The sequence below is a fragment of the Montipora foliosa genome, chromosome 10 (genome assembly GCF_036669935.1).
Source record: "Montipora foliosa isolate CH-2021 chromosome 10, ASM3666993v2, whole genome shotgun sequence".
Classification (NCBI taxonomy): domain Eukaryota; kingdom Metazoa; phylum Cnidaria; class Anthozoa; order Scleractinia; family Acroporidae; genus Montipora; species Montipora foliosa.
In genome coordinates, this window is record NC_090878.1 from 19807106 (window position 1) to 19824352 (window position 17247).

The 17247-nt window shown below is 38.0% G+C and overlaps 1 protein-coding gene across 5 annotated transcripts in view; it reads left to right on the top strand.

Annotated features, from left to right (window-relative positions):
- The first annotated feature begins 207 nt into the window (after positions 1-207).
- Positions 208-17247, top strand: part of LOC137973528 (MAP kinase-interacting serine/threonine-protein kinase 1-like) — a 21142-nt gene continuing 4102 nt past the window's right edge. The window contains exons 1-15 of one of the 5 annotated variants that reach the window (XM_068820359.1): positions 214-293; positions 480-510; positions 2601-2756; positions 3972-4055; positions 4782-4879; positions 6009-6088; positions 7528-7569; positions 7920-7951; positions 8353-8457; positions 10019-10074; positions 10327-10416; positions 11021-11124; positions 12456-12546; positions 13612-13662; positions 15908-16021. In XM_068820359.1, the coding sequence (XP_068676460.1) occupies positions 249-293; positions 480-510; positions 2601-2756; positions 3972-4055; positions 4782-4879; positions 6009-6088; positions 7528-7569; positions 7920-7951; positions 8353-8457; positions 10019-10074; positions 10327-10416; positions 11021-11124; positions 12456-12546; positions 13612-13662; positions 15908-16021 (1179 nt within the window). In that variant the 5' untranslated portion in view covers positions 214-248. Of the gene's footprint in view, positions 294-479; positions 511-2600; positions 2757-3971; positions 4056-4781; positions 4880-6008; positions 6089-7527; positions 7570-7919; positions 7952-8352; positions 8458-10018; positions 10075-10326; positions 10417-11020; positions 11125-12455; positions 12547-13611; positions 13663-15907; positions 16022-17247 lie in introns of all 5 variants that reach the window. The other 4 variants (XM_068820361.1, XM_068820360.1, XM_068820362.1 and 1 more) reach the window with 4 other exon arrangements.

The following is a 17247-nucleotide window of genomic DNA, read 5'->3' on the forward strand; positions in this document are numbered from 1 at the left end:
CAGGTCACGTTGCTGATTCACGTTGCTAGCATTCTGTTTCAAGTTATTTGTTTGTCGCTTTTGGCCACAGTCTTTGACAGATTAAAATGGAACAGAAATGCCCCTTCCCCCACTCGCCATTTTCTTATCTATGATTTTTGGGGGAGGGGTGGTCTCCAACGATTGCGGGTTTTCTCGGGAATCTTCGTATTTTCCCGGAATATCTTCGTGACGAGCATGATTTGAAAACTTCGCGGGACAAAAAAATCATGGCGGAAGTAGAAGAGCTTGTTCTTTTCAGTCAAAACTTCAAGGTTTGTTTTTATCAATTGGTTATTGATATTTGAACTTGTCGTTGACTCTATGTCTTTAATTTTTTTTTTTTTGAGATTGATAAGAAAACTGATGGCGCTTTATACATTTTCCACTATCGCTTCGCTTTGCATCTTTCTTTCGCTTAGTTGCAAGTATTTTGATTAGCTTTTTCTCGTTTGATTTAGCTGGCAAATGCTACCGAAAGCAATGGAAAAGGTGAAGACACTTAATCAATATGACAGATTTAATTACATAAAGAAATATATTGGATTTACTTCGAATATTTTTCCCATTTCGATCGCGTCATCGATGCAGACAGTTGTTTCGTGAAGCCACATAAAAACGCACTTTGTCTGAGTCTGATGTGGTCACAGAGTATTTGGAAAATACTCTCCGGTTGGCGGACACCCAGACGCAACCTTGATTCTTATTATTTTAATGTTGGTGATGTTGCAAGCGAATCATATTGGGCATTTCCTTGACTCCTTAATTTAATTTAACAAGATGTGACGAGAGTTAATAATTATATGAAAACCATATAATAACTGCGACGATCAGCATTAAATTATTTTAATTAAGTTTGTGTTATGTTATGTAGACATTATATTAAGACATAAGTTTGATGCTCAGCTACATACTGGTCTGGAGAAACTTGAAGGTAGCTTTAAAAGTTAAAAGAAAAACCTAACTTTTTAATTTATAAGCGGCGCACTGGTGGCTCAGTTGGTTGAGCATCGGGCTTCATGCGAGAGGTTGCGGGTTCGAACACCGGCTGGATCAACACTCAGGATCTTAAAAGAGCTGAGGAGAAAGTGCTGCCTTTGGGTGTTGTGGCTGTCCTGTTCTCTCCAGCTGAAGTGGCTGGCTTGGCAGTGATCAGTATCTAATAATGCTTACGACTAAGCAAAACCGCCAAGAAGGGACTTTGATGAGTGCTGGAACATGTAGATGTAGATGTAGATCTATGTATTCAAATTTCCACAAACCAAACCAGAGTTGCATCAAACTATGTCTAATTTGTCAATTTGGAGCTGGTTGCTTGAAGCCTGGTTAGCACTAACCATTGGTTAAGAGGTATAAAAACCTAGAAGTTTCCTTGGTATTTGATACTTGTTAGTGCAGCTAACCATGCTTTGGGCAATCCAGGCCAGGTTGCAATTTGAACCTTGCCTTTGTTGTATTTAACAATTTTTATTCCATGAGCATGGGTACGTTGGATATGAGGTGATAGATAGGCAATGACGTGTGTGTAGCCCCAACAGACCTTTTTTGCTTGTACGTTTTGTTTTCCCAATACAGATCATGTGATAATACCCAGGAGATTTGGTCCTTTCTTTTGTTCATTAAAAATGGTGCATGCAGACATATTCATGCTTGCATGCTCTCTTTTTAATGAGCAAAACAAAGGACCAATCCTCCTGAGTATTATCACATGATTTGTATTGGGAAAACAAATTGTACAAGCGAAAAAGGTCTATAAATTTGGCTATAATCATGTCATATCCAACAAGTGAGGGTGGAACAATAATTGTTTTATTAAAAATGTCCACAAATTATGGATGGATAAATCTTCCCTTCTTATATTTTGTAAAAACAAAAAAGAGGAGGTTTATAGTTATATATATGTGTAGAGCATGGTATAATAAGTGTAAGTAATCACATGATTTCAAGTACAATTTGGAATAAATAAGCACCAATAATTTTTTTCAAAGATAAGCAAAATTGCACTGGCCTGCAGGGCGAGTGCAATTTGTAGTCTTTGAAAAAATTTATAAGTGCTCATTAATTTTATTCTAAATAATTGCATGAAAAAAGTCATGTGCTTACTTATTAATAATAGACATGAAAAAATTTGAGATGGTTAATTAAGCAGAAGCAACACACGCCGCGACCCGTATCACACAATCACACAAAAATTGTGCCATCCAGGGCTTGAGTTTAATTTCAAAACAAAAGATTTGATTGGTTCTAATCAAATCCTGTCGTTGATTAGCCAATCAAATGGAAGATTCTGTCTGTAAATTACACTGAATTAATAACTCTTTTTTTTGCACTGTGTTTGACAAAAACAGCACTGGTCTCAACCAATCAGAATTGAGTAATTTTGTTCTGCATATTATTAGCTCATATACCATGATGGCTAAGCCAATCAAAACACTAGAACTGCATTATGCAATGATCTAGTTTTTTATAGTCATTATATTTTCCCCTTGATGAGGATGAAGTAGAGTTGTTAATTGACTTGCCTGAGATCACCAATCAATCACTCAATTCTTATTTCTGTTTTCATGTATATAATTATGTAGCTTCAGTTGAACAGAGTAAGAAAGATACCAGTCCTGAAAACTGCATGCATGATCATAGGACAGAGCCAGGTAAAGTAGGAGGCGAAAGTGAGAATCCTTGGATGCAGAAAGAAAATCTCATTGACCCTGGAGGAGATATGGAACCTCCTATTGAAGGTATAGCCATCACGAGAATTATATGAGAACGGAAAAAAATGGAAACAATACCGGAACACCGGAATAACGTTGGTGGTGATAATGAAAAACATGCATGAAGCAAATCGCTGATGGAAGAAAGCGAACAAGTTTACCATTTACTAACATGTTAGAGGTCAACTTTTAGCGCGCTGGACTCCAGATCAAGTGGTCCGGGTTCGAGCCCTGGGCCGGGTCATTGTGTTGTCTTCTTGGGCAAGACACTTTACTCTCACAGTGCGTCTCTTCACCCAGGTGTATAAATGGGTACCGGCAAATTTAATGCTGGGGGTAACCCTGCAATGGACTAGCTTCCTATCCAGGAGCGAGTAGAAATACTCCTAGCCACTTCATGCTACAGTAACCGGAGATAAGCGCCAGCCTGATGGGCCACTAGGCTCGTAGCAGACTTTACCTTTACCTAGAGGCCAAGCCCAACTTGTCTAAAGGCATATTACTTTATCTGGCGGATAAGTCACTGTATCCAATGGTTTCAGTATTTGCAAAGATTTAAGCATTTGCTCACATAACTGTGAATTTGCATACTTTAAGCGAGAACGCGTGTGTTATGAGTCAAATGAGTCATGAGTCATGAGTCAATGGACTCACAGTCAATATAGCAATAATTTGTTGATTAAGCCTAAGCCCTCGTTTCAGTGATTAGGCCTAAGCACTCTCTGAAATTTTACCTTTCATTTTATGGTTTAATTAACTGCTCTAACTCGTTGACTCATTGACTCATTGACTCATGACTCATTGACTCATAAATAGTTGACACTCACTTTAAGCACCTCTAAGTTTAAGTCATATTTGAAAACCTTTCAGACAGTGTTTAATGCAAAGAATATCTAACAATAATAATTAGAACTTATAATTTGTACGATTTTCTATGGCGCACAATGATTAAATGATCAAATGCGCTTTTACACGCTGGATAGTGACTTTAATATCCACTGGATATTAAAAGTTATCCAGCTTTTGAAGAAGTGGGACAAGAACTGTAACAGTGTTTTAAATCTACTGATCTCAAATCACCTATCCTTGCAGCCATATAATTTTACATTTGGCAATATAGGTTAGTATGTAGTATTTTAACACAGGTAGGTGCTGTGAAGCAGGGGAGGGGAGATTGTAAGAAACTTTTGCAGCAAAGGAAAAGAACATATTTTGTCAAAAATGTGCGCTTTTATCATTTAGACATTTTCCAGCCGCCGCCTCAAGCAAAGAAAAAGAAGAGAAAGAAAAAACGAGCCAGCGACAGTGTTTGCGAAACCTTTTATGGTATGTAAGTGTTCGATTATCACAATCCAGGAAAAGATCTTATTTTTATGCTTCAGAAGTACTCCTAATGAATTGCAAAGCCATGGCAAAACTATAGTGCATAGGTACGGCGGTAGTTGGTCTGGTGATGATGGAGGAGAGAGGGATTGAGGGGGAATTTCTTAGAAAACTGCAGTGAATGAAAGAAATGTATATTTGGAGTGCTGGTTTTAGATGATGAAAGATTGCAATCACCCTCACAGTTATCTGGACAATTTAAGCAAAATTTTGCACCTGAAAAATTCAGGCAGCTTCAACAGGATTTGTATTTGACATATAATTGCGGAGTTTATGGACAAAAATGGCTTTTTATGACAATTTCAAAATATGTAACACTGAAGATGACGGATGTACCGTCGAAACATATCTGGAAAATTAAAGAAAGTTGTTATTTTTATACGACTATCTATATTGTTGCTGCTATCTAGACCTTAAAGAACGAACTGTTTTAAAAGTGTTTTTAAATTTCTTTATTATTGTATGTCTAACAATATGTTCACTTGACATTTAAATCTCTCCAGTTTTGACCTCTTACTGCTTCATGCTTCTCTTAATCAGGTGTCAGGTTGAATGGTACAGTCAAAAACATGCACAGGCAACATCATTAATGAAGGCTACTACAATAAGCAGTCTGTTTACATTTTGGTGCTCAATGAATTGAAATTCACCGTGTTTGATTAATTCCAGATGTATACAAAGTTCTGGATGATATCCTTGGCCAAGGAGCTCATACCACAGTTAAGACTTGTGTGAAACTCACCACCAACCATGAGTATGCTGTGAAGGTTAGTAATAACAAACTTTGATTCTTAACAGGGATTTGCAGCCATTGTCCTAAATTCCCCATTGAGGAGTAAAATTTTTGCAGGCACTAGACAGAGAAAAATTCTATAAGTTAGAGGTCTTTTTAAGGAGAAAAAGATTCAAAGTGCTACTATGACGAAAAAAATCACTGCCTTTTTTCCTTCAGTTTTGAAAGTGTGTTTTCTTCTTGTGTTAGACTTGCAAAATTTTAATCCTTCATTTTTATCCAAAGGCTGTTTACTTTGAGTGTAAGTTTTGGATTTCATGGCCCGCCATTAATCTCGTTCAAAACTACAACTGATTCACCTCAACTGGTTGGATTTAGGGAAAAGTGATGTCATTATTTTACTCACTAGCTTTTCAGCGTGTATTTGCAGCTTATTATATATGCAAACCACGAATCTAAAAGTCTGAACATCTGAAACTCCTGTGCTGCATATTAATTAATTCAACTGCGTACACAGGCATTGCATTCTTAAACTTGTCAGTGTTTGACGTAATTTTCTCCTCAATCTGGACAGTTCTCTCAAGACTTTAAAGTTTATAATAGTAATGGTGGACCATTAAATAGGAAAACTTCAGCTAAAATAAACAGGTGTCTATTTGAAATCAAGGCTTAAAACTTGGGTCACTTTTTTTAGTTAAGTTTTAATTAACAAAGTTTTGAAAACCAAAGGAAGCATAGAATTGATTTTTTTGGTCATAGAAGCATTCTTTAACGATATTGGTAAGAATGTTGAGTATCCTTTAGTAAGGATTTTATTGAAGATTTTTGAGTGTTGTAAAACCAAAACCAAAAACCAATCAAAACTCGAAGTAATTACACATAGCTGACACAAAGCACACTCAGGAAAATGTGCATGCGCGAGCCACAATAATATTGGTTTTCAGTTGGTTTCACTTCTCATTGGTTGAAAAAGTACGAACTTTGAACCAATCACTGAGTGAAGTAATGCCAATTGAAAGCAATTCGCTAATTACTTTTGACACTCAATTGAAATCCGCTCTATCATAATCAGGGAATACCCAATCACATAGTGACAACCAGTGTACTGTACCTAATTAAGAGAGAATATGTTCTCATCTTTTATCAATTTTTTGTTGAAACAGATCATTGAAAAGACAGCAAAGGTGAACAGACAACGTGTTCTCAATGAGATAGAGCTTCTTTATCAGTGTCGAAGACACAAGTAAGACAGTGTTCCAACTAAGGGATGGTGCTAAGGGTCTAATGTTAATTTAAAAATATATGTTCACAGCCTGCATGAAATTCAAACAGAGATTACTGAACAAAATCACCCATGGGGTTACTTAATTATGTGTCATTCCAGATTTTTCTTATTACAATACCTTAATTCAAGTGAAGCTATGATCTTCGCAGTTACATGTATGAATGCAATTTTTACAATTGCGTAGAGAAGCCTGAAAAATCCAGGACTTCAACGGGGTTTGAACCCGTGACCTCGCGATTCCGGTGTGACGCTCTAACCAACTGAGCTACATAGTTTTTGAGTGGATCTTACTAGCGGAAGTTTATTAAGTCTCACTCAGAGGAGTCAATAAGTTAACCCTTTTTTGCCTAAGGGCTGCCCCATTGTTAAGAACCATATTTGCAGGTGCAAAAGCTGACATCCCAACTCTTCCTACATTTTATGGGGAAGATGTCTGCGCATAATATAGGTAACAATCCTCAAAGTCTGTTTGTGTTGAAACACTTCAGTTATACAAACAAGTCTGTAAATTTTAGGATGCAGCCCCATTTTACACAATTTAGTTCCATGTACAAACTAAAGACAATATAAATTATTAATAAAAGGTTACTTTGAAGGTCTTAATCTTTGTTTGTTCAAAAACATTCCACTTTAGCCCTATCACTCCTAGTACAGTTACAATAATAGATTTTAGTGTAATTACCTAGTTAGGTGATTACTGAAAATTCTCTGCGCTGATTGGTTGCACTTGAGGTCATTATTTAACAATTACACCCGTGGCCCTTGAGGGCGAAGGGTCTAATTGTTTTGGTATCACCCAACTAGTCGGACAGAAAAGGCAGTAATAAAGTTAGCAAATGCAAGTTGAAAATATATTTATTTGGAAATAAAACGAAAGAAAGCGTCACGCTTTTCGCTACTCGATGACTATTACTAATAGTCCTCTAGTAGCGTAGCCAATCAAAATGCAGCATTTGCATTAGTCCACTAGTTGGGTGATACTAATACTTGATAATCACCTAAGCGTTTATTTTCAAAATGGCCGCTAGCCGTTTTGTCGAGGTGACAGATGAAGAAATTAATCACTTTAAAGAAAGTGCATATTTTTCAAATAGTCGCCTACGTAATACACTGTATACTGAAACAAAAAATTATTCACCTCAGGCTCGGTGAATATCAAATGAATAACTGACCCCGCCTTTGGTGAATAATAATTTTTGCTAAATACTCTGGCTAATGACACACAATCAGTAATCATCAGTAGGCTTCAAACCTTTGGATCTGAAGCAGTTACTGTAATTTTGGCTTGTTGCCTCTTTTATCTGTGCCTTTGAGTCGTTTTGTTTGGTTGTTGTGTTAAACAACATTTTGTTGAAATCTCTAACTTACAAACATGTACCAATTTTTCATTTCCATAGGAATATCGTAGATTGTGTGGAATTCTTTGAAGACAGTCATTGGTAAGTTTAACTAGGGACTCAGTGTTTATGTGGTTGGAAGATCTTAACCTTGTTGGGAAGACCTAGAGTGCATCACTGGTAGTCTGTAGTTTACAGTTTTATATGTATGAGCTGCAACAACTACACCTCCAAAAAGATCAAGGATGATGCATGCTTGGTCCATGAGGCAGGAGCACAAAGTCAAACTGGTGGTTTCTTTTTCTCCCTCTTGCTAAATTCCCCTGTCACAGCCTTTCTCACAACTGTCATGTATTCTCCCCCTGCCCTACTCTGGTTAAAAAGAAGCAATGTACTTTCCTTGCTTTTCTCCTAAATTAAAGTCTAAATTATTTATCTGATGTGTCTTTCAGGTTTTATTTGGTATTTGAAAAGATGAGAGGAGGTAAAATATTATTTTACATTACTGCATGGTTAATTATTGATGACCACATGTAGATTTTCACCAACTGAAGGTAATCTTGAATGCATCCAAATTGACAAGATCAATTGAATACCAGAGGGTTGACTGTAGTTCAGATGGTTCGACTAAAAATGAATATGTATAAACAAAACTACATAAAGCAAGACGACAAAGAAAATTGAAGGAAGGAAAACAGTGGAGTTGTAGCTGCTACAGCTGTACATCAACATTGAATGTTCATGTCCACAAGACATTTTAACAAAGAAAATTATAAGAGGATGCAAAAAGTATTTTAAAATAGACAAATTTGTTTGAAGAAAAAGTGGTCAAAACATTGGTTGCATTTGCTTTAATTTGCGTCCATCTTGCTGCAATAATTGCAGGGCCTCTTCTCAAGCACATTGAGAAGAAAAAAGTTTTCACAGAGAGAGAAGCTGCTTTGGTTGTGAAAGACATTGTGTCGGCATTGGATTTTCTTCATAAAAAAGGTGCGTAACTAAATACTAGTCTTAAACTAGTAAAAAAGGACTGTAGGCAGAACTCTGCTTATGGACATTTTGTCATAAACTTATCAGTTTCACAAAAGATTTAGTGGTAGATGTAGCTAAGAATAAATTCATCTGGTTGAAGGTTCTATTGAGGCAGTAAGTTCATGCCCTAAGCATCAAAGGGACCTAGTAAGAAGATTATTCCTAGTATCTTGCAACACCCGGCATTCTTCAAGATGGCAAATACAGGGAAAGAGAAGACACAGTACACAACATTACTTAAAACAACACTTTTATTTCATTTCCAATATTGATAAATTCAAGTGATAATGCCCTATACTAACAGATATTCGAGTTTTTTTGTTAACACATCAAATGACTTTTGAACTTTGTAGAAAATAATTTGCAATCTTCTCAAGACAGTTACTTCGATCGACATCCAAAACTCAGGCTGGCTATCACCCCTCTCCCAAGCTGCGATTTTCACCAGCAGCCGACGCTTACCCGGTAGTGATACCATATATATCCCCGGTAGACCACACCTAGTTCTGCCATGACCAGTGCCCAAGTTATTGGTTAAAACCTTCAACCCTTCTCTCCACCTCAGGGGTTTCATTAAGTTTTAAAGTAGAGGGGACCTTGTGATAGAGTAAGCAGGCACCCTGGCCTATATATAGTCTGGCTTTTCATCTTGAGACCTCCTTTGAGCAAAGGCGGGCACTGTTCTCAGTGTGGACGGGTGCTAGTACATATTACCTGTACCTGGGTCCTGGCTTCTAATAAAAACCCTGCCACCTGAGAGTCCTTTTACTCTGGCTAATGCCAGATAAGTTTACTCACTGATTGGGGGTGCGTTTTAAGTGTTAATGGGTTAGGGGAACAGGATGAAATGTGGAAAGCCATAAGAATGTGCTTACATTTTGTTTTTTGGGAACCCTTTTTACGCTAGAGTTTCACATAGTCATGACTCAAAACCAGTTCATTGCCAGACTAAGGCTGTGATTACTGCTCAAATTGGCTGTTAAATGACAAAATCAAAAATGTGGTGTTGTTCGGTCATCTCATTATGGAACCTTGCCTGAGGTAAGGCAGCCTAACCAGCAAGTCCAACTCCCTTGGTAGAATTGAACTTGGTAAAAACGGAAAGAACTTGTACGGGCTGAAGCTAGCAAAAAAACTGGTGGGTAATCATTGAGACGTACACTGAAATACTAAGAGACAAGAAACTCTGCACTAATAAATTTAACCAATGATAAGAAGCTTGCAGCAAGACATAATCTAATAAAGACTACAAAAGATTCAATGAATGCCCAAGACGGAGACTAGAGCTAGAGCTTAGCTTAAAACGCAAGGATTGTGCAGTCACTTAGTACACCAGGGTGAGGCGGCACAGGTGTTGCTATTTAAAATTGAAAAAAAGTTATCCATAACAGATTATCGGCATACAGCCATCGATAATATATGCTTGTACTTGAAATTCTGGATTAACACCGTAGTTTAAAAAGTCTGTTTTTGTTAGTGATATTGTGATTACATGTAATTTTGTAAAAAATTTTTCCAGGCATAGCTCACAGAGACTTAAAACCAGAGAACATTCTTTGTGCCTTTGAAAACCAGGTATGTGAAAATTAGATTGTCCAGCTTACTGGTACCTCATTCTCTAGACTGTGAGATGCCTCTTTTTATGTAGCAAGGGTCTGTTTTATCCATCTTTGCTGCTATAGTTATTTACTCAAAACAAATAAAAAGTTCAAAGTATTGACAGTATGTGACTTGGTTATGACGCTACATATTGAACAATGGAAGTAATTCAGATCTATGTCCTCCGAGGTAGTGCTTAACGATGTGTTATTTAATTATGTTCTCCAGATATCTCCAGTCAAGATATGTGATTTTGACTTGGCTAGTGGGCTTGATGGGCTTTGTACTTCAGTCACAACACCAGAACTACAAACACCGGTATCATTTAGCTAGCATTCAGCCAGGGGATGTAGAAAAAATGACTGCTTTCTAAAAGTTGTTCAAAAAGGGCATCACAGTGCCAGAATCTTGTTTATGTGCAACAGCAAGCAGGTGGCTGCTACAGTACCTTTCGTAAAAGCACGAAAATTCTCTTATTCAGTCTTATTCAGTATCTAATGTTCAGGAAAAATAAGCTAAAATCAAGATAGTTTTTTTTTCTGCTGCTTGCTTTAAATGCAATTTCACCCAGCATTGTCATCACACTTGGTTATTATCCCACTGAATCCTGAAACGCCCTCCATTGACGAGTAAAATCATCTTGCATTTGACAGAGTAAAATCTGTTAAGTCTCCCTCCAGTAATCAACGTGTTGAAAACAGAGCTCTGTGAAACCCCTTAGTGAACTCTGGCATCCTGTCCTGGAGAAAGTGTACCCACCTTCTCACTGACTTATTTACTATAGCTTTTATGCTCCCAGAATCAAAATTACATGTACCTCTCTTTACACACACCTCCTTACAAGTGTTCAACTTTTCCTTATTTCCGAATTATTGACTATAAAATATTGCAAGCTATGCAAAGCCTTGCTTTTTTTCTGTAGGTTGGCTCAGCTGAATATATGGCCCCTGAGGTTGTGGAAGCTTTTAAGACTCAAGCCACAACATATGATAAACGGTGTGATTTGTGGAGTCTTGGGGTCATTCTGTAAGTTGACAAGAACAAAATTGTGACTTTTGTTATTGTAACAATTTTTGACTCATTTTGGAAATTCGCAGTCCATTTGGGAGCATATCAGGAGGTCCAAAGCGTAGAGGGTGTAGCAAGAGGGTGGAGTCAGTTGGGCATGTTGTGAGTGGATGTACAGGGTTAGGGTTTAGTTGTTCTGTTAACAGAATGTCAAGGATTATTTTTGTCTTAAACTGGACATCATCGCACTTAATAGGCTCCCAAAAGCAAATTCCCTCTATTATTTTTTTCTTCTTCGAGTAAGTGTGCAAAACCTCACTAGAATTTCACAAAATGTGAAAAGCTTTGCTATTGATCAAAAGTTGATTTTAAATAGGGGTTTTTTTCCACAGCTCTTTCATTACACCCCCAAGGTTGAAAGCAGCACTTAGCAAGTGCTCTTTGTATCCAAAAAGAAAATTAGGGGTAACCATGCATTTTTCAGAGACAATTAAAGTAATTCCCTTAAAATTGTTCTACTATCAAACGTTTTTGGAAACTTGGCATAATTAACATTCATGGTATGAACATTAAAAAAATGCAATTAAAAAGTGGGGTCACCGTGCTTGTTTACGCGTCGGCAGGTTCGTAAAATGGGGTATTTTTACTGTTTTCGCGTTAAAAATTCGAATCACCTTCATACAGAATTAAGTCTTGGTTACTTCAAAGACACAACATTTTATTTTGAAAATAAAGCTTCTTTTATTTACATAAGCAGTAATGCTTCATTTACGCCGACTTTGATTCCCTGGTTGTGGGAATAGTGCACTTTTTGGGACAGTTCCGTGGTTAGCTTGAAGTCCTCGCCTTGGGTAAAATACACCCAGTACGGAACTGTTTTCCAAAAAAAATTCATGTTCTACTATCAAACTTTTTTTCTTCTTCAAATATGTTCTTTATTAGACTGTTCCTAGCAAATACCTGAAAAAAAAATCGGGGGTCACCGTGCTCGTTTGAGAGAAAAGGAGCATTTATTTCGCTATCGGGTTTAGTTTGAGCGAAATCTCTTACGTTTTGTATGCGCACGTGCTCATTGTGCGCGCGCTAATGACGCGAAAATCGTGCGCAGTAGGGATGCGCAATGCAATACTAAGGAATTACCTTAAGCTTCAGTTTGGAAAAGAATGCCATACATTGCTTTGTATTAACTTTTATGTAAAGCTTTTTACAAATGATGTTGATTTCAATAACACTTGTTAAGATCTGCTTTTCCCGCATATTCATAAACCACGCAAGAACACCTTTGAATTTAATAGTGTGCACCGTCCTTAATTTCATTTGTTTATTACTTCCTTCTTTGCTTTTTGTAGTTACATCATGTTGTCTGGTCACCCACCTTTCTATGGCAAATGTGGAACTGAATGTGGATGGGAGAGGGGAGCAAACTGCAAATCTTGTCTGGTGTGTAGAAATTAGACCAGCTATTAGATTAGCTATTAAGTTTTTATAATACTATTTTAAAGAGAAACCCACTCCTGCCGAAAGACAGCCTAAACTACAAGAAATGGGTGTAGTGAAAAAATTCTGACTCACTTATTTTTGCTTGTAAATTTCTCAGGTGAGGCCATCTTAAATAATATTGTGACATGCTATGGCTGCCGTATTGTTCTTAAATAAAGAGCTTAATTGTTACAGTAGTTAGGGCTAGCGGTGCTTAGGCAACCACTGGCGCTGCTTTTTTGATCTCTTGAGTCGAAACAGCTCTGCCAGGATTTCAAGTGTGACCAAGAAATAAAATTATCCGTCTAAAATACACAGTCTTCCCTAGAAATTATAGCGATGTAATTATTATATGTTATTTATAGCTCATTTTCTATATCAACGCACCCAAATGCTCCCTGAGAACAATGAACTCAGGATGGTATGTAAATAAAGACTTCAAATTTTGGCGAGCGAAGAATATATTTTTTGTTATGACAGTGGCTATCTGCACTACTGTCTGGGTTCGTGCAACAACAACAATTTTACATCCAAGATGGAACAATAAAGTAATTACAACACCCATTTTCTCCACTAATAGTTTGCTGCCAATGTGGCCGGGGGAAACGAAAAGAACAGCTTACCAACTTGCATCACAGAAAGAGTAAATATAGACGGTAACAAAAATATTAAATCCAAACAAGCAGAGAATCAAACTACAGATTGTTAATACTACGACAAATGATGTCCTAAAGTGGTTGATCAAATGAGATACTTAATATAATCATCCTTTAGTTCAAGCGTGTCGCGTAGAATTTGCCTCTTCTTTTCGGAAATTCATATTTCCTAAGGGATTTAACAGAATATGGCAGAGAATTCCAGATTGATACACCAATTCTTGCAAAAGACTTTCCCTTTGGCTCAATTCGAGAAGATTTTACATAAAAATTAACAATCATTTGATGATGATCTAGTATTATAATTGTGCATTGCACTGGCCTTGATGATTTGGTTTATGCATTGATATTCTCATCTTTTCCTTCTCAGGACATGCTTATGAAGAGAATCCAGGAAGGTGTTTATGACTTCCCAGAAAAGGTTCGGTGTAATTCTTTGTAAGTCTACAAACAAGTGGAGAATGACTGTGACAAACCAACAACAACAACAACAACAACAACAATTTTAGAGCGCGTTTCAATGGAGTGTCGTAGAGCGGTTTTCAATTGAGTGTCAAAAGTAATTAGCGGATTGCTTTGGTTTTTCATTACTTCACTCATTGATTGGTTCGAAGTTCTCGCGCCACTTTTTCAACCAATCAGAAGTGAAACCAAAACCGATCGTGGCTCGCGCGTGCACATCTTCCCGCGCCTTGTGTCGGCTACGTGTAATTACTTCGAGTTTTGATTGGTTTACCGGATTGTCTCCGTCCATTTTGATTGGCCAAAGTAATAACTTTGGTTTTTATTTTACAACACTCGATTGAAACTCGCTCTAAAACCAAAACCAAAGTAATTACTTTGGCCAATCAAATAGGACGGAGACAATCCGGTAAACCAATCAAAACTCGAAGTAATTACACGTAGCCGACATAAAGCGCGGGAAAATGTACACGGGCGAGCCACAATTGGTTTTGGTTTCAAAACCACAGCAATTCACTAATTACTTTCGACACTAAATTGAAAACCGCTCTATTTAGCTATATGTGATATTAGTGGATGGTTTACCACGCAAATAGCTAAAAAAAAAGCTAATCGAGGCGGGACAAGCCAAATACAAGAACACACTTATTATCCTTTGTTTTAAACAATACAAAGTGCTTATTATTCCCCTGAACCTCGACTTTGTTCTTTTGTTACTGCACAATTCGAAACTAGCCTATTGGGGAGACTACAAATCTACTGAAATGAAATCAAATCAAATGTTGGTTTATGGGGAGAGGGGAAAACCGGAGTACCCGGGGAAAAATCTCTCGGAGCAGAGTAGAGAGCCAACAAACTCAGAAAGCAAAAAGAAAAGAAAATTTCTCCAAGAGCATTTAGGGACGTAAGGCATCCTAGCACTTCGGGTTCGAATCTCAGCACGTGCACTCCAAAGTTTCTCTCAGCGTTCCATCCATTTGAGGTCGCTAAAATAAGTACCATTATTACTGGAAACAAGTTGTGAATGCAATTGGGAGAGGAGGGGCGCTCAGCCCTGCCGAAAGAACAGTGGACGCCATTGAAAAAGCAGCCTTCGGGTTGCCTTGGACTGGGGTGGGTGTCTTGTCATTTGATTAGTGAGAAGTTTGACATCACCCCGGTCTCTGACCAATTTATGGTCCAGAGTCTAAATCTAAATCTAAAATCGTAATCCACAAAGGGGGTGACCCGGGTCTTGACAAACTGCGAGTCATGTAAGTGTCGCATTTAAGGGTGCGTTCGATTGACCGTATTCCGGAATAGAAGTTAGAAATCCTTCGTTTTTACAGAGATTCACATTAAAATTGTCAAACACCTGCTAAAATGCTATTTTAAACATATCTTTATTATCCTTGTTGCTTCAAAACGCCAGACATACCGTTTTGAATCAACACTCCGCGTATTCTTATTCCGGAATACGGTGAATCGAACGCACTCGAAGTCTAAGCACCCATTTTAAATAGCACTGATAAAACGGTCGGCTTTCAATAACTGCGTGACTCGCATGTTGACTCGCATGGTTCGTGTGTTGACTCGTATTGCGCGCATGTTCGCCCGCCGCGTGGCTCGAATGTTGACGCGCATGGCTCGCAAATTTTACAACCTCGGGTTACGCATCACCGTGGACGAAAAAGGTAACGGTCCGTGAGCGATATCCAACGCTTGCTTATCAAACGCATTTGGTTGGAATAAATGCAGTAAACCAAAGGAAATCCTCCTACCTGTTAGCTCAGTGGGAAGGGAAAAGCGCCCTGGGTACGAGGTTGCTCAGTGGGTAGACCAACAAATGACTGTCCAGCAAGTCGTAGGTCTAACCTCTTCGGAACACTCTGCAAGTGCACTTCGGTGTGACATCAAAATTGACTTGCTCCTAAGGGACCATGTTACCGGTGTCAGTGGTCCCTCTTATGTTTTTGGCCCTCCTCTCTACGCTCCCTTTGAGCTGCCCCCTCGCATTTTAGTCCCCGACTGCAAGTGGAGTGGTTTGTGCAGCACATGCAAGTGTATTTAATTAAAGAAAAATGTGCAAATTAAAAGTCTCAAGTTTGTCTTTAACGCAAAGGAATTATGGAAACGTGTTAAAGTCGTTCGCTCTTAATCATGGACTTCTACTTTAGTTTTAAAAGCGGCCTTTAACCGATGAAAAGCAATGTTTTCTTCCTAAGGAATGGGACAGCATTTCGCTGGAAGCAAAGAATCTTATTTCAAACCTTCTTGTCCGAGATGCCACAAAACGATACACAGCTGAGATGGTTTTACAGCATCCATGGCTACAAGAAGTATGTGTTGCTTTTTTACTTTAAACTGTTCTTAACAACTCTGCGTAACAGGGGAATCTTTGTTTTCCTTTTTTGCTTCATTGGCATATTCCAGTGATTTTCTTATCCATACCCCAAGAAAGCAGCTTTGAATAGTAGAGGCTCGGGCAAACACCTTTTACATTTGCTTCAACATACGTTTGTTGAACATCGGGTGAGGCTAAATCGCGTGGGTGGGTGGGTGGTGGGTCATGGGTCGTGTTTGTTTGAAGATAAAAAAAGATATATATGAGCTCCCTCAGTGCTCGGCCCAAATTTGTCTTAGGTCTTAGGTCTTGTGTGTTTCGAGAATTTCCAGTCGTTTATCAAAAGAAAGGTTAGGGTTAGGGTTAGGGACAAACGACCCACGATCCACGACCCACCCACCCACTCCGATTAGACAATCTCTGAACAGCGATTTTCGAACGGATGTTGTGGCAAATTTTGAAGCTGTTTACCCGGGCTTTAAATTCCTTATTAACCCATGTATATTATTGCATAGATACTGATGAAATACCAGGATTTCTCCTGTTACTAAAAAATCATATCTTCACTGCGCGCAGTGAACATATCATTTTTATCTTTCACATGTGAGAATATAGCTGTCGTCATGGTAACGAACACGATTAGCCACTAAAACGCGAGCGTCCTCTTCATTGTGAGATACTTTTGTACTTTAATATAATTCTTCTCTACAGCATTAACATTTTTATTGCAAAATTTTACATTATCATGATTTGCTTTTCATAACTTTCATATCTTGTTTCATGTTACACAACATGCGTGTTTTAGCGCCGGGTTGGTGAGCACTTTTTCATCATTTCGAAAATGAATAAAACAAGTTGTTTTAAATCTGGACATTTCATCAATATCTATATAATAAACAGAACATTACATGGCCGCTTGGGGATACGAATTTTATCTCGCGTGTTGAAAGTATCTCTCACGAGTGAGAGATACTTTCAGCACGAGAAGATAAAATTCGTTTCCCCAAGCGGCCATGTAATATCATTTATTTATGATATACCAGATAGGATTTGAAGACTGTTCTTTAAAAATACTTACTTTTATAGATGGGCTCCCTAGCACTTTTTGCCACCAAATAATTTGTCAGCTTTCATGGCCTATGGAACAAAAACACAAGGCCAAACTGTGGGAGGTGACTTACTTCATGAGGTTCTTAGCACTTCTGAGGCTGTTTTTCGCAG